Source organism: Urocitellus parryii, chromosome 12 (genome assembly GCF_045843805.1).
Source record: "Urocitellus parryii isolate mUroPar1 chromosome 12, mUroPar1.hap1, whole genome shotgun sequence".
In the NCBI taxonomy this organism is placed as follows: Eukaryota; Metazoa; Chordata; class Mammalia; order Rodentia; family Sciuridae; genus Urocitellus; species Urocitellus parryii.
This window is the reverse complement of record NC_135542.1, coordinates 80824413-80846132: the sequence shown is the minus strand read 5'-3', so window position 1 is coordinate 80846132 and position 21720 is coordinate 80824413. Positions and strand designations below refer to the sequence as shown.

Below are 21720 nucleotides of genomic sequence, written 5' to 3'. Positions count from 1 at the left end.
AAATGCTTAATAAATGCTATCTAAATAAAATCCACTGAATAGTAAATATGTAGGAATATAAACAAATATACTATGAAAATGTCTTGTGGGATTTTCCCATTTATGTACTACTACTTCTACGCTTGGGAATAAGTTTTGCTGTGGTCTATGCTTATGAATTAAATGCACTCCAATATCTTATAACCCTACTATACCTCCAATACCTTACCTACTAACATGTATACTGTCTGTTGGAAGAGTGGCATAAGGAAGGCCACATTTAAAGAGAATCAGTTTTCTTACAGAAAAAAAATGACATTCTCCACTTATAATTGAAATGATACTTACCATTGAAAGGATTGATTCCTGAACTTATTCTTGAAATAATGGCTTCCTTTACTTCTTTTTTCTTAACACATCGGATACCCAAATTTTGAAAACTAGGAGGAAAAGAATAAACTTTCAAAACTGCATTCTAGTTAACAACAACAAAAAAAAAAACTATAGAAACCAAGCATATATCCCACACTGAGGAGACATTATTTTGTTGGCTGGAGATATTAAAGCATGAATTGTATTTCTAATTGCTATGATAAAAATGGGAGAATTTTTTTTTTAAAGAGAGAGTGAGAGATGGGGAGAGAGAGAGAGAGAATTTTTAATATTTATTTTTTAGTTATCAGCAGACACAACATCTTTGTTTTGTATGTGGTGCTGAGGATCGAACCCGGGCCGCACGCATGCCAGGCGAGCGCGCTACCGCTTGAGCCACATCCCCAGCCGAAAAGTGGGAGAATTTTGAAAAGTGGTGTTATATTTCTAAAAGAACTGCTACAAGAAAAATGTACATATAGAATTATAGCATTTTTATATATTATAATTATACCTTACCAATATGCCTATGTCAAATTTACCAAAGTAGACACAGATTAACGGGAAAGGAACACCAAAAAGCAAAATGTTGCCTCCCAAATTCATGATCAAATCAGTAAAATCTATGTATTTGATCATATAAAGGAAAAGGTATAAAAAGATGCCCACAGCCTCAAGTCCACAAGTGTGTTTGTTTTAGATGTAGGAATGTTGTCTACATTTAAAATCAAGTAACTACATATAAACATTGGAAATTCTGAATTCTCTTTAATATTTTAGAGGTTTGGTAATGTAAGTCGGCACAGAAACAACTGGTAGGGGCTGAGCATCGGGGACCCCATTGATGCAGAACTCTACAGTTTGCTGTAATGCCTACTAGTCCTCTTAAACACAATCAGCTCCATTCATTTATGCTGGCTTCGCAGCCCTGCCAGAGATCTGATTTTTTACTTCCACAACCAATAGCAGTAGAATATGTTTTGTGCCATATTACATGATGTTACTGTAAGAAAGTATTGAAAAAAAAAAGTATTAAAATGTATTTTATTAGAAAGAGGTTTAATACTAACAACAATATTTAACAAAAGTTTCAAAATGTCATTTATGGAAAACTTCTCAATAGCTACAAATATTACTAATTTGCATATGTGTAGTACAGATGATGGTCAGGGGAACTCCCCCACCACCACTCAGTCATACTTGTTCCCGCATGGAAAAACCATGACATCATTAAAGTTGGGTGGGTGTGAATAAGGAAGCAAAACTCAATTATAGTAACATTACCATTTGTTCAAACTTCATATGACACTTGCAACCAGAGGCTGCCTTGTTTTTCTCTCTCCCCATGCTTCTACTGTCTCATGTTCATGCTCTGCATATTCAGACTTCTGATTGTTAAAATTTAAAATATCTTTGGCATTTTCTTCCTCTACTTCCAATACTAAAACATAAGTCATGAATTCTCAATCCTTTCTTAAAATTCTATAATTACAATCCTCTTCCTCAAAAGTAGTCCTTTACTGTGAAATATTTTTTGTTTGATTCTTAATTTTTCATTGACAAAAGATCTTTAAGAATTCTTCATACTTTTATACTACATGATTTTGTTTCATCTGAATAATGTTTGCTAAGAATATTAGAAGTAATGAGGATTTTTGAAATTCTGAAGGTTGAGGGTGTAGCTCAGTGGTAGAGCACTTTCTACATTTGTGTAAGGCCCTGAGTCTGATCCCCAGCATGGCAAAAGAATAAGAAAAGGAAATTTCTGATACGCAGAAACCAAAGATCACAAAGATTATATGAATCAATTATTAATTTGTTCATTCACATTCAACAAGTTTTGAAGTTCCCACTATCCCTTAAAAATTCTGGAAAGTAATGAGGACATACAATCCTCCCTTCATGGAGTTTATAGTTGCATACAAGAGTTGGCAAACTATAACTCCTGGCCATATCCAGCATACTGCCTGGTTTTGTAAATTAAGTTTATAACAGAACAGTCGTACTCATGAATTTCAAGCTGAAACAGCAGAGTTCAGTAATTGCAACACAGACCCTAGAGCCTGCAAAGCCTAAAATCTTTACTATCTAGCTTTTTACAGAAAAAGTCTGCTAACCTCTACTCTGGATAATCTGATAGCTATTAAATAATCACACAAAAAAATGCTAAACTGAAATCATGACAAGGAGATATACATGATTTATGGAAGCCTATGATGGGAGAGTCAACCAATTCAGGGTGGACACAGGCCCCCTGTAAGGAAGTTATTCTTAATATGAATAGAACTGAACTAAGGGAAGAGGAGAGGAAAGAGACTTCCATGCAATGGCCCCTACAGAAGAACCTTGTGAGCAGAAGAAACTAAAGGAAGGCTTTTGTGATGAAAGCATAGAGATCAGGCAGAGGAAGCACAATCCAACAGAAGGCTAGAACAAGTGGGCCATGGGGGCTGGTAGGCCACAGAAGGAATGTTTTCCCTATTCCAAGAGCCACAGAAAGCCATTAAAATGTCTTAAGCAGGGAAATATTCAATTTGTATTTTAAAAGATATCTCTGGCTAAAGTGAAGGAAAACTAAGGGGAGGAGATCAAAAAAAGAGCTGATGTAAGACCACCAGGGTTAAAGCTATCCCAGCAACTCCAATTTAAAACTGTTGAGGTAGTATGGTTTTCATGGGAGTTCACTAGGTGACATGGATCGATTCAAGAGCTATTTAGGAGGTATCTTAATGATTCACACACGTGTGAGGGGTCTATGTTTGGGGGTTTTATAGAAACCACTAAGACAAGGTACTGTGAAAGGAGAACAATTTTGAGGGAAAAGAACTGTGATCATGGTTAAGATCATGGTTTGTGGCATATTCTATTAGGGGTCTTTTTGAGACATTTAAAAGAACATTAAGAGCAATCAGACTAAATACCATTCCCTAGTGAAAAGAACTAGGGATCCTTGGGAAAAAATGATGATACAAGGTCTGAATCAAGAAAAGTTCAAGTCTTGAACACATAGTTGTATCAGAAAGTGAAGAAGTGTATGAAGAAACATGGGGACATATTGAAAGGATATAGGAGACAGTATGAAAGGTTTGTTTTGATCAAATCTGGGTCAATTTGAAAATCAAAATAATGCCACTAATGGTCTATAATACCATGATTATAAGAATATAAGTTGACAGTGACACTTTTTAAATGGGGAAGGGAAAGAAGGAAAGATCCTTTCTTTACAATAGAATGCCAATTAATATCACCAAGAATAGAAAAAACTGAGATCACATGTGTCCTGAAGGGATCACTCTGTAGATTTCTTGCCCAGTGTTTCATGAAACATGTTATGTTTCTCATGTTAAATATAATCCTAAATATAATGAGTAATCCTTAATGGGATCCTGGATTGGGGATAAAGACCGGGCAACCACAAAGGTCATTACTGGGATAAATGAAGTAATCCAAAAATTTAACTGCTACAATAAGAAAGAAGGAATGGCCAGAAAAGAAGGAAGTAAAATACGTTTGTTCTCATAGAAATTAAGAAAAGAGAATATTTCCAGACAGAAGAGGTCAGGTTCAAAATGCTATTGGGAAGTCAAATAATACAGACAGGATTTATTTCTTGCAAAGTGTATATTACCAACCATTTTGTGTTTTGTGTTGTTATTATTAATAAGAAGATGCATTTTCTGAATAGTTATTATCAATATATAAGGAAACTGACTAATATTTCTGTTGTCATTAGTTTCATTTTCCCCCAAGAGCAATACATGCTCATTACAAAAATGAACAAGTTAGGAAAAAAGAAACCTCACAATTCTACCCATCCAAAAACAACCACTATTAATACCTTAGCATATACACTACCATGTATATGTATAAACTTTTTAAACAAAAATAAGATTATTTTTCATATCTTGTTTTAAAACATATCTTGTTTTAAAATCTATTTTATTTATCTAGCTTATTATGAATCTCTTTATTTATCAACAGACATATTTGCAATGTTAGTTTTATGACTATTCAGAAGTACACTAAGTAAATGTACCACTTTATTTAACTTGTATCCTTTCTTATTTACAACTTTTTGCCATTACAAAGTTACAGTAAACATCATTAAATGTCTGAAAATGCTTAATAGTTTCCTGGGAATAAATTTCTAGAAGTAGAATTGCTGGCTCAAGGTGCTTTCATAGTTTTTAGGCTTTTGCTATGTAGCTGTTAAATTGCCTATCAGAAAGCTTTCATTAACTTATACTAACTTACTAAACAGGCTCATCTTCTGGTAGCCTCACCAACATATGAACTTATTACATAATTTTTTTATCTTAGAACTTTTGTTGTATGTTAATTTTGTAATCTGCCACTTTCTTAATAAATTCTTGTGGGGAGCCATTCTCACACGTGACTGGGCGACTCCCGGTTTGGGACTGAGGCGTTCTGGCTGTGTCGGAACTTTCCCGGCCGTCTCCTGATGAGAGAATCCGTCCGTGTGGGGGTGTGACTGACCACTGACCCCGGGGGCCCAATCACTGACCCTGACCTTGGAGTGCGGCCCCCCTCAACCTTCATTGGATGGAATTCTCCCCTGAATTTCTTGTTCCCCAATAAAAGGCTACTCCCTGGCGTGCTCTCTCTCTCTCTCCTGCTAGCCCTGAGTAATCCTTGCTGCCCTGCCGGGTGGTTAGAGGTAGGAACCAGAGAGGGGAGCCCTCTCGGACCTCGCAATAGAAAAAAGGTAACTGAGTCTGTGTGTTTTATTTCTATCTCTGCTAGCTAACTTTTATGCCAAGAACCTCATTAATGAAACCATTGTGCTGGCCGCATGGTGGAAATTCTAGTTTTCCAACTTATTTTCTCATATGTAGCATTTTTAAAAAAGTTAACTACATGAAAAAATAGAATAAAAATTTCAGGAATTGTTCAAACTGAGAAAGAAAATCACAACATAAAGTTTGTTTTTACTTTTACTGATAAAAAGAAGTATTCATGCTAACCATCATGTGATGTGTTGTGTGTTCTAATGAAGAATGAAAATGTAGTTCTAACGCAAATAGTAAGAAAATTTAAGTATACACATAGTAAATAGTATGACATTAATTTATTCTGCTAAAAAGTAACAGATGATCATGGACAGGAAACAGAACATTCTATACTTGTCCTATTCCTAAAGATGTTTTTGACTATCAGCTGGGGCTGTAGCTCAGTGGCAGAGCGCTTGCCTAGCATGCATAGGTACTAGGTTTGATCCTGCCACTCTGTTTTAAAATAAAGGCATTCTGTCCATCTACAATTACAAAAATATATATATTAAAAAAAAAAAGATGTTTGTGACTATGTACTTACAATAAAGGCCTGCGTTCTTGACCAAATTCTGCTTCATAGTAGCCATCTCTGCAGTCTTTTCCAACTAAATCATGAGGATGAGGTTTATAGGGGTCATTTTTTGTAACTAATGTAATTCTTACTTTTCCTTTTCCATAGTAGTTCATAATCTGGAAAAAGGGGGGATTAAATATATGATTCATAAATATATTTTATTAAGAACTGATTTACTAAATTGACAGTTCAATTTATATAATGTAATTAGCTCTAAATAAATAAAGTTCAACTGACCAGAAACTGCAGTAGAGATGAAACTTTCCAGAGAATACCAGTAGGAAAGAACTTACCTCTCAGCTGCTGGACATATTATTTTCTGCCCTAATTTCAACTGATCATATCATCTGATTATTTATTTCTTTTTAAAACAAGTAATATTATACTTTAATTTTTATCACAGAGCATGAGGAAGAACTAAAATGTTAGAACACTAAATCCTTTATCTTAGATGTACTATCATACCATAAATATCCCTTGAAAATATATAGTTAAACCACACTCAAAATAATAGCACATAAATATAATTTTACTTAACATGCAAGATTTAATTTTACAAAATAACCGTTAATCAGTTATATAAAATAATATAAACAAATCTCAAGTGTTCCCTGTGTAATAAGCAGTAAATCAAGCTGAGTTTAATAAGATGAAATCTCACTCAAATCTGGAACATTCCCAGTACAAAGGAGAGTAAGCATGGGAGAGGCAGGAGGACACTATGAGATGGAGAGAAACTAATGTTTACTTTCAAAGCTAGCAAATTTGCACGAATGAGCAGGGAATAAAAAAAACAGCATACCCTTAGGGAGCAAGGTAGTTAAGTAGACTGAGTGGCGTACCAGGTAGAGGGCATTAAAATCTATAAATCTGAATTTAAATATAATTTAAACAGAAACCATGAAGTATATGTTGCCTTTCTGGGTGGAAGAGAGGTAACCACTCAAGACTCTAGGACAGGTTTACAGTAGATAGAACTCAAGCTGGAAAGCGTTTAGGACCTTCTGGAATGGTAAGGATACAGATCATAGAAATATTTTAGAGACATAATGAATAAATAGAATTATGAAGAAGAAAAAATTGACTCAAAGGATTAGAAAATAAAATTTTTAAAATTTACTATGTTTTACCTTTAACATTTAAATAAAAGGATTTGGATAAACCAAATCCATACTGTACCAAAAATGTGACTTAAAATTAGAAAGTTGCTACAGTTAGATGGGAGCAAGAAACTCTGGTATAATATTGCACAGTATAGTGATTAGATATAACAATAACGTACTATATATTTTAAAAGCTAGAAAAGGGCTAGGGATACAGCTCAGCAGTTAGTAGAGTGCTTGCCTTGCATGCACAAGGCCCTGGGTTCAATCATCAGCACATAACAAGAAAAAAAAAAGCTAGAAGAAAGGAGTTTGAATATTTCACCATAAAGACATGGTAAATGTTTGAGGAGATAAGTATGTTTAACATTATTTAAAGTTTATATAGTGCATACATATATCAAACATTACATGGTATGCCATTCAAATATATAATTTTTATGTTTTTATGTATTAGTTAAATAAATGAAAATAGGAATTTGGAATTCAATACAAAATGTTGGCATTACCTTATTCTATAATTTAACAATTCTCTTTAAATTCAACAGAATAAACTCTGTAAGTAGTGCAGTTATAAAATAGTGAATTAAGCTGGGCACAGTGGTGCATGCCTGATATCCTAGCAGCTCAGGAGGCTGAGGCAGAAGAATTGCGAATTCAAAGCCAGACTCAGCAAAAGCTAGGCGCTAAGCTAAGCTACGCAGTGAAACCTTGTCTCTAAATAGAATACAAAATAGGGCTGGGGATGTGGCTCAGTGGTTGAGTGCCCCTGAGTTCAATTCTTGGTACTACCCTCCCCAAAAATAGTGAATCTGTTGTTTTATCTGTTGATAAAAAATTAAATACCACTTTTCAAAATTCACTTTGCTATTAGGTTTTTTTGTTTTGTTTTTTGAGATGAGATCCTGCTATTTTGCTCAGACTGGTCTTGAACTTCAGGATTCAAGTGATCCTCCTGTCTCAGTATCCCAAGTAGCTGAGACTACAGCATGTGCTACTATGCCCAGCTTGCTATTAAGCTTTTAAATTGGCATTTAAAGGATAAAAAATTAAAAGGTAAGTGAAATATAATTTACAAAAATAAACTGGTACAGGGGCTGGGGTTGTGGCTCAGTGGTAGAACGCTTGCCTAGCACATGTGAGGCACTGAGTTCGATCCTCGACACCACATACAAATAAAGCCGAGTTGAAATAGAAAAGTCTCTAAAACAGATGGAAGATGTCTTGAAAGCATTGCAAACGAAGCTGTGGGAGGTTGAATCAAAATTGTCCTTTATGAGCTGCAAAAGCTGAACTCTGTTCCATGTTCTGTGTTTCTTATTCTTTCCCACCCATTATGTCTTAAATGAGAAGAACTGTAGAATCATTTCTGCAGCTGTATTTTATGGCAAAGAGGTGATTGTTTCCCACATTAGAATTTTTAAGCTATTTTATGATACTTGCTGGAATTGGAATTTAGGAATTTGTATTCTGATAAGAAACTGGGCTGTTTTCAGAATTATTTTCTTCTCTGTGTCAAATTCATTATTATTGATTTTCTATGTTTTAAAGAACGATTTTGCTTTTAATACTTTGGACAGTATTAAATAGTGAATGATAAAAATCTTTTTAAAAATTAAATAAATAAATAAATTTGTATATCTGCAACTAAAAAATAAAAATAAACAGGTATATTTATCAAAGTCATTGTCAATTAAAAACTAGTTTTGAAACTTATGCTAATATGAAAAAAGCCATTTTTAAAAAATTGTACTATTTTAAATGATGCCAATGATGCAGAGTATCAGATGCAGGCAATAAAGATAAGGAAAAAGGAAAAAAAATGTTCTTCTCCTTTTTGATAAGCCCTAGACTAAGACATTACAGGAAGAATTCTGATTCAGTTCTCAAATTCATGTTTCATCTACACAGTAATTTTTCTCACCTCTACATGAACATAATACTTTTTCCTCATTAAATGCTTTGTGTTCCATGAAAGCGATCATAATCCAAAAGCTGCTAATGTACACTTAGCACTGTGATTCTCTCTACATAGATTAATATACAAATAACTGTAATTATCTACATCAGGGAAGACTGTATTATAATTAAGAAATGTCCCTACCATCTAATACAGATTAATTTAAAAGGGAAAAAAGGAAAAAGACTATGGAGGTAATTAAAGAAAATGAGCCTTTAATATAACTGCAATAGCTAAAATATCAATCAACCAAAAATGAGAAAGACACAGAAGGATCTATTACCTGGATAGATGGGAATGTTCGATTGTTCTCAGTGCTGTGCTCTCCTGGAATGCTGCCAGCTGATCGCCCTTCACATTTGTACCTAAAACGCATTCCCCTCTGCCTGGGTTGTTCAATTATCTTTATGTATGGATTATACCCACCTGAAAATTTTAAAAGGGAAGGGTTCAGTGAGATTACAATAGGATTATAATAGATTTCTAACAATTTGGGTTTTTTTTTTTTAAACAGCAGACTAAAACAAAGATTCTCCCTCCCAACATTAAAAGATTGTAATGTAATTATCCAAGATTGATTGGAAGACACATCTTTTGTTCCCATTCAAATTGAGCTCATATGTAGTATTAACACAAGTTATACATCAACTGATTAATTAATGCTTTATTGCTTAATATCCACAGCTAATGATAATATCAAGTTCTAAAATAACCACTTCATAAATATTCACTTTCCCCATGAGATCAAGCAGAAGGGTTTTCCCCAAGATGCCCCAGAATGATGAAGAAGATAGTATTCAGCAGTACATTATACTCCCCAAGAGAGTAAACATATTTAACTGTTTGGCTTAACACTGGATTCTTGGAAGTAGGTGAAAAGATCATTCCCTAAAAATGAAAATAATTTAAATTCTTGCAAAATAAGTTTGGAACGTTAAAGGACTTGCACATTGTATACTAAAACAAGCCCCAGAAGAGACTTCAGGCTCAAAAGAATTTTAAAGCAGTCCCATCTAAACTTTTTCTACAATATAAGACACTATGGAGGAAAAGAAACTGCATCTATTTGTTTTATATAGCAATATTATTCAAAATTGCATCTGTAGGATAAGCTACTGATTCACATACTTAATGAATGACTCTTAAAATAATTATGCTGAGTGAACAAAGCCAGACCAAAAGAGCACATATGGTTTAAGTCCATTTAGAGCTAACTCTAGACTAAGTAAACTATAATGAAAGAAAGCAGATCACTAGTTGCCTAAAATGGGGTAAAGTTTAGGGGATGATGGACATGTTAATTATTTTGATTGTGGTGATGATTTAGGTTGTACACATAGGTCAAAACTTACCAAATTGTGTACTTTAAGAATGTGTAATTTGTTATACATTAATTATACATTAATAAGGCTGTTTAAAACATATGTATCTTTACCCTTTCTTATTATCCAAATCATGGAAATAAAAGTTCAATAAAGATACTCAATTGTGCTTAAAGGGGTAATTAACAATGTGTTTTCATTTCAGGGGTATGAAGACATCTTCCATTCAAAAAAGAAAAAAAAAAAAACTCTCCCCCAATCCATTTAGTGATTTCTAAATTCCCACAATTACAAATCCATTTCACTGAGGTTATCCTATTAGAATGCAAGCAATTTCAGAAAAGATAAAACAGTGAGTCTTATTAGGTAAGTATAAGAAGAGGCCTTTTGAATCCCACCTAGCCATTTTTTAACAGTAAGTCCCTGGAAATGTTATTAAAATCTCTTAGTCTCCTCTGTAAAATGGGAATGATAATCGTAACAGCACTACCTCATAGTGTTGTTGTGAGGATCAGACATCACATGTGTTAAAGTTCTTACTGTTATACATATGACATGGTGAAAAGCGGAGGAAAGAAAAAAGGTAAGCATTCTACGGAGAAGGAAGAAGAGTGTGTCCATAGAAGAGTTTATTTAGGTATCACCAATGGAAGTAGAGTATGTTTCTACTCTTACAGAACCAAAACTCAGAGCACACAAAGTAATACAGATTTCATTTTATGTGTTATGAGGAATCATTATTTTTATGCAGGGAAATCACAAGATCAGAATAGCATTCGAGAATAAGAACTCTGGTGGCACTGGACAGATTGAAAGTAAAAAGCAAGGTGATCAATTTAGAGTCCATTAAAATACAGTTCTCCCCTTATCCATGGGGGATATGTTCCAAGACCCCGCAGTGGGTTCCTGAAACTTTATAGACAGTGCTGAACTTTATATATACCATGTTTGTCCTATACATACATACCTATATATGCTAAAGTTTAATTTATAAATTAGGCACAATAAGAGATTAACAACAATAATAAAAAATATAACAATATATTCTAACAATAGTTATTGAAAACTTATACTTATTTCTGGAAATTTCCACTTATTATTTTTGGACTATGGCTGACCACAAGTAACTGAATTATCAAAACCAAAACTGTGGATAAGTGGAGACTACTGTCATGTGGGCAATGATGAGTATGTGTCTAAAATAAGGCAGTGATAATAGGAATCCAGGTTCATTTAAAAGATAAAACTGCCAGTATTTGGTGCCTAGGCATTAGGCATCAAAAGAAAACTTAAAAGAAGTATTGATGACACCACATTTCTACTTTGGGTCACTGAATAAGTTATTACTGTTATCTTCAATTTTATTCAGCTTAAATCAGACTTCTTGTATTGAAGCTACTACCTATTTGTTTATTCAAAACACAAAGGGCCAGGAAAAACTAACTCAATCAAGTTCATAACTCTTTTTTCAATTTTACTGAAAAACCACAAGGCATGCATACAAATGAGTATTTCACAATTTATGTCGTTGTATATTTCAAAATCACATTACAATTTTGAATATTTCCTATCTTTATACATTCTTGTAGGTATATCTAAAAGAAGTACATTTCCCTCTCAATAGTTAAAATCAACAGTATTTTTCAGTGACATCTTAAATAATTTATGTGGTTGAACTAAAGGTCAAATAAATCCCTGCACACTACTTTAAGGTGTCTTGGTGGGAAACTGATACAGAATTACATCATTGATAGTAAGCTGTTAACTTCTTTGGAGGAGGAGGAGTATAAATAAAAATTCTAGGCTCATTGTGAGCAAAGTAAGCAGTGATTTATTGACATTTTAAAAAACCTTCTAGTGTGTTAATGAAGTAAGTCTATAGACAAAAGTACAGAAAAGCAATTGTTGAAAAGATTAAATAGAATACTTTTTAAAAGTTTTTTAAAATGCTGAAAATGACATCAATATTAGTTATCATATAATATTGTGTACTGAAAAGTCCTTGAAGTTTACTTTCTCTATTACGGAAGTTCTTAATTGGTAAAAAGTTTCACTAACAACCAAGTAACCAAATTTTTTGTAATATTCTATACCTCCCCAGCTGAAAATAATTTCCTCTTCCTGTAAATAAAAATAGTACTTTTGTTTATAATAATTATTCCAAATAACTTTAATTCAGGGAGGATTCATTTTATTTGTTCTTGAAATAAAGCTACCTGCTTTATTTCTTTTAGATACTTGAAGGCAGAAATTACATTATTCATAAGTGCCTTATATACAAATATTAAGTAAATATCTATTGGGTGAATGATTTAAAATCTGAAGATATTTTGTTTGTGCAAGTTACTCAAACATGAAAAGACTATATTAATGATTAATAGATCTTCATTAGATTCTGCTATGATGAAAAAAGCAGTGCTTTGTAGGTACTAGAACTGCCATACCTTCCTACTTCCTCACACCCATTCATATGCTGATTTCTTTATCTGTGGCTGTGATTTTTAAAACTTCCTAGCTATAAATAATTTATATTATATATCAGTACAATGCCAACAGTTATTTCCTTCCTCAGGACGGTTTTGCAAATGCCACTCTTCCCACAGATAAAAAGTGCTGAAATGTAATCACATATGGAGTAGAAGAAGGTAAAATATAAATCAGGGAATTGTAGGGAAAAATGAGTACTCTTAACTAAGATTACTGAATGTCACTACAGTTTTGAAAAGCACTGAAATGTCTTCAAAATGAGTTCTAAACAATTTGATTACTGTATTTTTCTTTAACCAATACTGCGTAAAATTAGGATTGTCCCTATGTTTTGAACAGTATTGTAAAATGCTAATGCAGACCAGAATATCTGAAATATAGCCCAAATTTTTGCAATATATATTTATGATTTATTTGCACTAAGGAAAAAAAGAGTGCTATATAAAAATCACACAATAAAGTATTAGTTTTTTATTAAAAAAAGAAATTACATTGAAGTAAAAGATAAAAATAGATTACCAATTGTCAGAAATACACACATTCACTAAAATCTTTTTTTTTTTTTTTTTTTTTTTTAAGTGGTGTTGGGGATTGAATCTAGGGCCTTGCACATGCACGGCAAGAGCTCTACCACCAAGCTACATAACCAGTTCCACACTCATTAAAATCTTATTGCTAGCATTAGGAATCAGTATTAAGTATACAGTGAAAAATATTAATTACATTTAATATAATTTTAAAGCACTTTGTATATATTTGATCCTAACTTTAATCTTCATAAAGAAAGAACTTATCCCATTTTACGGGTGATAAAACTATAAAGTTCAAAATTATATAGAGTAATGAGAAAAAAAATTATGAATGACATTAGCTACAGTGACAGCTCAGATTCCAGGATACCAAACTTAAGCAACAACAAACATAAAAAGCAGCTAGGGGTAAAATTACAATAACTGATTCAGCACATTTAAAAAAAAATACCTGAAATCTAAAATAAATATATTCTAGTTTAATAAAATAATTCATCTTGGTATAAGCAAGTAGTTTAATAAAATAATTCATCTTGGTATAAGCAAGTATAAGAGTCAATAAAATCTTTAGAACAAAGTTTGTACTGGAGATGTACATCAGAAACACCTAAGTAGCTTTTCCAAAACATAGGACATGCCCTGACCCCATCTCAGAGCCCAACAGGAAGAACTCTTCAAGGGTAAAGCTGTTTCTGAAAGAGCCTTTCAAGCCAGTTTAACACATTCCTAATTCAAGAACCATAGCCCTAAAACTTGAAGAAGTAGAAACAATGATGCATATATCTGAAGCAGCAATCCCAAGTTCAGGTCTGCTTCCTGGATAAATAAGGCAGAGCAATTCTAACTAGTTGTAACTCCTTTTCTCTCCTGATCAAAACAGATTATTCAAAATGCAAGCAAGAGAAAAAGACAAAGGGATAGCCTTCAACTGCTCTAATTTGTTTTAAAAATAAACCATTTACAAAATAAATATTTTAACATACTTCTTGCAGTACAATACACAAATATTGGAAATGCCAATGTGTCAAAACACCACAGTTAAGAAAGTGACTGGAGTACCTCTCTCTCTCATAGAGCTCCTGGATGACATTTTGCCTGGCACCCAAAGGAGCAAAAAGGGCTAAGAATGCATACTTTTCCAAATATCACCTCTACTCATGGTGGAAAAAAAGAAAATAGGATCTATTCTTTTTTCCTCCAATAAGATCTATCAAAGTTTACTTCAGTACAACAGATTGTATTGAATTGGCCTTAAGAATCCAGGTAATGGAATTTTCAAATGAGTAGTCAACTGATGTATGCACCACAAGGTAAAAAGGATATTATAGATTTTGGCAATAGAGATTCCACTGCTATAGAGGTGGGAGAAAAACTTTTCACCTACCGGGTGAAAAAGTAGAGAAATGTTTAAAATCTGTCCCAGATTATACAGGTATTTAAATAAAAAAAAAAAAAAAAAAATACATGGCAGGGCCAAATCATCTGTTAAGATTTCTAGACTTAAAAATACAGGAGGGTGAGTTAAATATGAATTTCAAGTAAACAAATAATTTTTTTAGTGTAAATCTATCCTATATAATATTTGGGTCATGTGCCTACAAATGCAATCATGTACAGAGAACACAAATGGGAGGGAATTGGAACAAAAGAAATTTGAGTGACTTGTTATATTAAAGAACAATAGGACATACCCTAGATGTTGCTACTTATGATTCATTTCATTCACTCATTCTCCTTATGTTTATTATATATCACTTCAATTTTTATACCACTGTTATCTCTTTTTCATGTGTTACAGTTCTAAAAGAACATTCATGTTTGTGTGCAATCTTTTACTTAAAAAAGTCATTTGCTTTAGCTATCCATTCCTAACTTCCAGTTCTATTATTAAAGAGTAAGTTGCCATATACTTACATCCATTTTTTTCTCCTTACTCAAGAGAAAAATATTTCTCTTGAAATTCATACTACAAAGAGGTGGTTAAGTATTATGGTTCACAAAAACAATTTTTTGTGTACTTCCTATTCTGTTACATAGCAGAGTCATACTACAGAAAAATGTGCATAAAAAGAAATTATCTAAATTTTAAGTCAACTTAACCAAAGACAGTACTAATTATTAGTAAACATAGTCACATACCACACGAGAACATTTTGCTTTTTTTACTGAAAAGTTTCCAATTTAGACATAAAATACTTACATTAAATAGAATAGAATTATAAATATACAAAGGTAATGTCTACTTAACTATGCAGCTTTGATAGGTTTGGGAACACATTTTTTTCACTTTGCCTATTCTAATTAATTGTGTCAAGAAATTAGAATCAGGAGTATTGTTTAAAGGGGGGAGGCAATGAAAAACAATGACCAAGTTATGAAACCCTAAATAACTAATCTGTCAATTTATATTACAACATTTAGAATCATTATATAAAGTACCAGCTACTCATAGCATTTATATAATTTTTATAATTTATATAATTTATATAATTTTGATGATGATTATGCTCTTATGTTACTTTTACATTATAGGGATCATCTCTTCAACTACACATACCTATTTACATATAACATCCGGTGAGAAATGAAGAAACAGTCTTAAATGCTTGGTAATCAATAAAAATACTTTTTGAGGTTTTTAATACTATCTTACTACAAACAGAATCTAAAGTAAATAATAAACTCATTAAGCAAATTTTTTCCTGTCACTCTTTCAGCTAAATTAGTTCCAAATCAGAATGGGAATTTATAATTTAATGAATCTTTTTCTCTCTTTAAGGTCTTTACAACTGATTTAAAAAAAAAGTATAACCTGACTTCTTTAAACATTTTTTTTGTTTTTTTTTACCTAGTAGTTGCAAATAACTGAATTACAATTTAAATAACTTGTTGTATTTTAAATAGTTCCATTTAATGCAACTTTTTAGAAAAGACCAAAAAAGATAACCACCCTACAACTTCCAAACCTTTGAACTTTCAGTTTCTTTACACTTCCCTTTCAATTTAGAGACTCAGTCCTCATAACAAAAATATAGCGTCATTAAACAAGTTTAAGCTGCATCACATTTTAAAATCAGGTAGGTCTTACAATACTCTATGTAGAAACGATTGTTTTTTTTTTCTATTTTAGAAAAGTTTTAAGTATTACATATATGAAAGATCAGTCTGGTCAAATAGCCAACAGTGGACCTTTTTTACTTTAAATGCTCACCATTCATTAGTTCTTTCATACACCATCTCTTTCCTGATAACCAATAAACTAAACATTTGATGGCATCCTTGTACTTTTAATCTAAACATCTATTGAATTGATATTTTCAAGATTCTCTGAAAGTCTGGGGTCATTTAAGTGAGTAAAGGGAAAGTTGAAATATTTTAAACTACACTTGTCTTCTCACACGAAAACCACAGACAAACTGAAATCAAATGTCATGTGAAACACCCCAATTTCCTTTTCAGCGTACAGCAGTAGCTATGGTATTGTTCTGCTCAACCCTTTAAAGAGGTTCTTTTTGCTTTCTACTTCCTCTTCTCTACCAGACATCAGCTTTCTACCGAGGGTCACTACAGGAGGCAGTAGAAAGCATGCGGGTCAAGAACAAACAAGACCCTCTTCATTCAGCCTCCTACTACAGCCTTAAGGTGTCATTTTAGGCTTCTGGCTTTGCTTGCGCTGCACCCGGTGCTGGGGCAGTGCAACTGCAACACCCCCACCCTCACCCCGCCAAAATCCCGGTAATGATCCAACCTAGTCTACTTGACTTACCCGCTTTGAGTTACAGGCAGCCCTACATCATGGCTATCTATACAACTCTTCCTCCCTTTCCCTGCAAGCTGTTTCTTAACTTGTTTCCCTGAAAAGCAACAAATCCAACCATTTATAGACGAAAAGAAATATTTACATTAGGGGATACCGTTGTTTTCATGCCTAGCCATTATTTTAAAGCACAAACAGTTTCAAAATCCTTTCCCCGTTGCTGCTAACAAGAGGGGGACTTGGAACTCGACGTCTCTACTCGGTAAATTAGAAAAGTCTGCGCTTGAGTTCCCAGTAAAAGTCATCCACTTTGTTTCCACTTAATACCTGTTAAAATAACACTAAGAAACTTACGGCAGCGCCACATTTTACACAACTGTCAGCACAAGAACTTGGAACTTGATGAAATTAATCTAAACAGGGAGAGAGTTCGCCCGAGATCTGAAGCTTCCTCATTCTCGTCCAAAAATACAAAACCACCATTTCAATACAACTCAACCTTTAAATACGAGAACTCTTCGTCCTCCCTTATTTAATTACTTCCCTAATCCCCAAATCAAGTTGTTGGGAATTTCTAAAGTTCCGGCTATTACAAGAGCATCAGATTACACAGCACGGCTTTGATTTCGCACGCAAACCTTCAAGCAGGTAACTTTTTCTGACAATTTGCCAGATGAGGCGATTTCAAAGCCAGAATGTGCCATCAAAACAGATCCCGAATCCCAGGGCAGCACCACCCCGCAGAAGAGCTCCTTCCCCGTCCGGCCGCGATGGGCGCACTCACCGGAGGCCATGGCTCCGCTCTCCGCGCAGTCGGGCCGGCAGCTCCAAACGTCGGGGCCCGAGGCCGTCAGCCAGACAGCCGCCAGTCAAGTCAGGAGGCCGCGGGACCTTTGCCGTCGGGACCCCAGTCCCCCTGACCACCCCCGGGCCTCCTCCTCTTTCCCGCCCTCCCCTGGGCTTGCGGCTCACACCTTCCCACCCCCTGAATTCTCGCGCTCAGGGTCACCACTGTCGCCCGTCCAGCCAGCGGGAGACAGGAGCTGGGGGCGGAGCGGGACGAGAGCCGAGCGCCTGCCCGGCCAAGAGGCTGGCAGCCCGGAGGGAGGGGAATTTCCCGCGGCTGACGTAGCGCTCCCCACCGCCTTTCCCGGGGGCGGGGGGCGGAGCGTTCTTGAGGCTGGCGCGCGCGCACCCGCTCTGAGCAGCCCGCTCCCCGCCCCGGCCCCGCCCCCGCGCGCTCCCCGCCCCCGCGCGCGCGCCCCTAGAATTGTTGCGGGATTGGGTCCCGGTGCAGATGCTGGAGCGCGGGGTCTGCGGGAGTGCGGGGACGATAAAGAGCTCCGGCAGCTCGGAGGTGACGGCTCTGAGCGTGAGAAGGCCGCCGGCTCCCGAGAAATCCCCCTCCTCCGGGTTGTCCTTCGGAGTGTGGCTTAAAGTTCAGGAGCTGGTGGGAGGGTGAGGTGACGTCGAGAGGGTCGGTCGCCCGGGAGCACCTGGAGGCGGGCCGGGCGGCCTCCTGGCTGGGGGGGTGGGGTGTGGAGAACGGCCCGGGGTTTTCGATAGGTGGTTCCCCCTCTTCCCGATTTCGCACATGCAAATCTCCACCCCCGCGCCGGGGCGCGTTGGAGCGCGGGCGTCCCGGCGTGCCCTCGAGGGGAAGTGCGGAAGCGGCCGTCGGCGAGGTTCATTTGTAATTCGTGTATTTGCATAGGGGACCCCCGCAGTCTGATTTTCCTTCTTTATATCTACATTTTGAGGGCTTGGTTAACTACGTATTTTATGTACTAAAACCTTTTAAACTCAAAAGGTCTGCACTGCGAGTTCCTCGTTACGCAGTGAGTGGACACTGTATCTTGAGATTTGACAGATACCCATGAGGAAGGGGGCGCTGAAACGAGCGTTTAGTGCATTAAAGGATCCATTATAACTTTATTTCTTTCATTTGCTAATAAACACCTGTTTCCTTGTCTAGTATGTGTTGATATCTTCATTTTGTAAACGAGTTAATAAGGATTTGGAGAAATTAAGTACTTCAGAATGCTGGTTAAAGGGAAAACGGTTTAAACCCAAAGTTATCTGATTCCAAGTCTCCACGCCTTTTCTCTGGCCCCGTGGTGCCAAAAATAACTATTTGGAGAAGAAAGGAATGGGGAATATTAACCTGCTTTATGAGTGGCTCAAACCGGTGGACTCCCTGGAAGAAATCATTAAAAATAAAATCTTGCCATTCCCCAAATAGCTCTCCACAAAAATGTACAATGTACATTTAAATCATATTGTATTAAATCATATTGTGTATATAAATCATATATGTATTAAATCATATTGTGGTGCACATCATAGTTGATCCACTAAAAAGATGGCAAAGACCAAAAAAAGAAAACCTCAATCCTTAATAATAATCCATTAAAATAATGTTGATTGTCTTTATCCAAAAGAAATAAAATAGGAAGTTACATCTTGGAGCCAAGAGCCAAGGCTTAAAACTACTAGAGATTTTTTTAGGGTTTAGACTGGGAAAAAAATGTTTATTATTCTATAGCTGATAGCTGGTCGTTGCAGTTTATATAGAGGAGAATGGCACATGTTATTTTTCCTTGAGGGCTTATAGTCTTTGATGTGTTTCTTCAACAAATATTTACTTTGCCAGATGCCCTTCTAGGTTGGAACTATACACTAGATTAACATGATAAAAAAATGGCCTTCCTGTAGCTGTGTCCTACATGAAAGACATAAAGTATATTAGCAAATAAGACCAATTTAAATACTATTATTAAAATATTTTGTTACTTTATTACTATAAAGAAAATAAGGAGGTGGGGGTAAGAAGTCAGGAAGAGAGATGTACTTAAGAGGTGACACTTGAGCTGAGATCCAAGCAGTAAGAAAGAGGCCTCCACAGGAAGATGCAGGCAAAGAACATGCCAATGGAGGGAAACAACAAGCACCACTCTTTCTGAGGGACTGGAAGAAAGCAGTAGGGCTACAGTATTCTGAATGAAATAGAAAAGTGAAGTAGGGGCCAGATCATGAAGGGCCTTATAGGGCATGGTACACAGGATTGAATTTTACTCCAGTTGCACATTGGAACCCTGTCAGAAATTTTTAAGTGAGTAATTGATGTATGGGTACAATATGTTTATTCTGGTTGATGTGTTAAACTGTTAGTATGTGCTCACTAAAGGCAGGAGTAAAGACAGAGCAGCTAGGAAGCTGCTGACATAGAGAAGTAAAGGTTTGGACTAGTGTTTTCGTGAAGAGATGATAAAAGGAGGTCAAATACAGTGAGATTTTGGTGAGAGAACTTTCAGATGAAATTGAAAAAGATGAGTATAAAACATGACCTTGAATTTGGCAAAATGGAAGTCATTAGTGACCTTGATAAGAACCACATGAGTATAAGGGAGAGGATGAGAGCTGAATTGGAGCAGGTTGAGAGAAAAAAAAAATGGATGGAAATGATGAGTATAAACAACTTTTTCAAGAGTGTTAAAGGAAACAGAGAAATGGGGCAAAAGCTGGAGGAGGATGTGGATTTGTATTATGCTAAGGGCTGTCACTAAGAACCTCAATCGCAACAGGTTAACGTAAATTCACAGTCCAGTGTGAACTAGATGGTTTTCTTCCAGGAGTGACTCAGGGACCCCAGCATCTTTCAAGCTGCCTTGCAAAAGGAAAGAGTAGATCACTAATAAGAGATTTGTATGAACCAGGCCTAAAGGTGGAATACATTCCTCTGAACACAGACTGTTTTTCACAGGACCTCCAAAGGGGGGCTGAGAAATATAATTTGAGAAATGTGATTTAGCTGTGCAACCAAGAAAAAGACAAAAATGGATATAAGTGAACACTAGCAATTTCTTGCATAAAATTTTTATTTTTTAGAGGGGTGATAGTAAGGCATATCTAACATATCTAACTCTGTGGTGAAGGAGAAATTAATGATGGAGAGAAGGGAGTAAGTATACAAGTGAAGAGGGAGAAAGGTAGGACTTCAGAGCAGAGACAGTGGGGTTGGTCATAGACTGGAATAGGGATGTCTCAGTAATAATAAGAAGGAAGGCAGAGTGGATGGAGCAAGCCTGGTGGATTTGATGCTATAGATGAGGTGATCAGTTGTCATTTTGTTTTTCTTTAGTGAAGTAAAGTCCACCTGAGAGTAAATGATAAAGAGGGAATAGAAGGTTTGAGGAAGAGGAAAAACTGAAGACAAGGTCTGAGAGTAGAACTTTAGAAGGTTTATCCAACTATACTGATTGCCTATATGAAATTTGTGACCTACACATAATGTTGACTAGTAAACAGTATTTCTGATATGGTTTTAGCCAAGGGATATCAATGGGCCATACTATCCTTAAAAAGAAGATAATCTAATAAAATTTAAGTATGAGAGTGTTCAGGAAAGATTCATAATATCTGTTAAGCCTCCTGGATGAGCCCATCTATTCACATTATTTTATCAATGATTGCAGGATCATATTTAGCTTGGATCTTTCACAGGACTTCAGACTTATATGTCTAGTTGTCTGTTAGCCACCTCTAGTGGGACATCCCAAGCATCCCATACTTAACCTACATAACATCTTCTCTCCCACATTTAATATTCTTCTCAATATCTCTGTACCACCATATATCCAGACACAGGCTAGAAACTTGGGATCCATCTTTGACTCTCTTTCTCACAGTCCCCACAACATCCAATCACTATATCCACTATATCCTGTTGATCTTGCCAATCAAATAAGTACCCTTCTACCACTGAGCTACACCCCAGCTCTCTTCTTCATTTGACTGCCACTGCCCTTGGTTAACTCTTCATTATAATTCATCTAAATTACTG

General features: G+C 35.5%; 1 protein-coding gene across 1 annotated transcript in view; it reads right to left on the bottom strand.

The window, feature by feature from the left end:
- The window catches only part of Rel (REL proto-oncogene, NF-kB subunit), a 28085-nt gene extending 10368 nt beyond the window's left edge, over window positions 1–17717 (bottom strand). Inside the window, exons 1-4 of the mRNA XM_026387246.2 lie at window positions 17662–17717; window positions 9065–9207; window positions 5686–5834; window positions 328–419 (exon numbers count right to left, since the gene is read on the bottom strand). Coding sequence (XP_026243031.1) covers window positions 328–419; window positions 5686–5834; window positions 9065–9207; window positions 17662–17671 — 394 coding nt within the window. The 5' untranslated portion in view covers window positions 17672–17717. The remainder of the gene's footprint in view (window positions 1–327; window positions 420–5685; window positions 5835–9064; window positions 9208–17661) is intronic.
- Between the last annotated feature and the right edge of the window lie 4003 nt (window positions 17718–21720).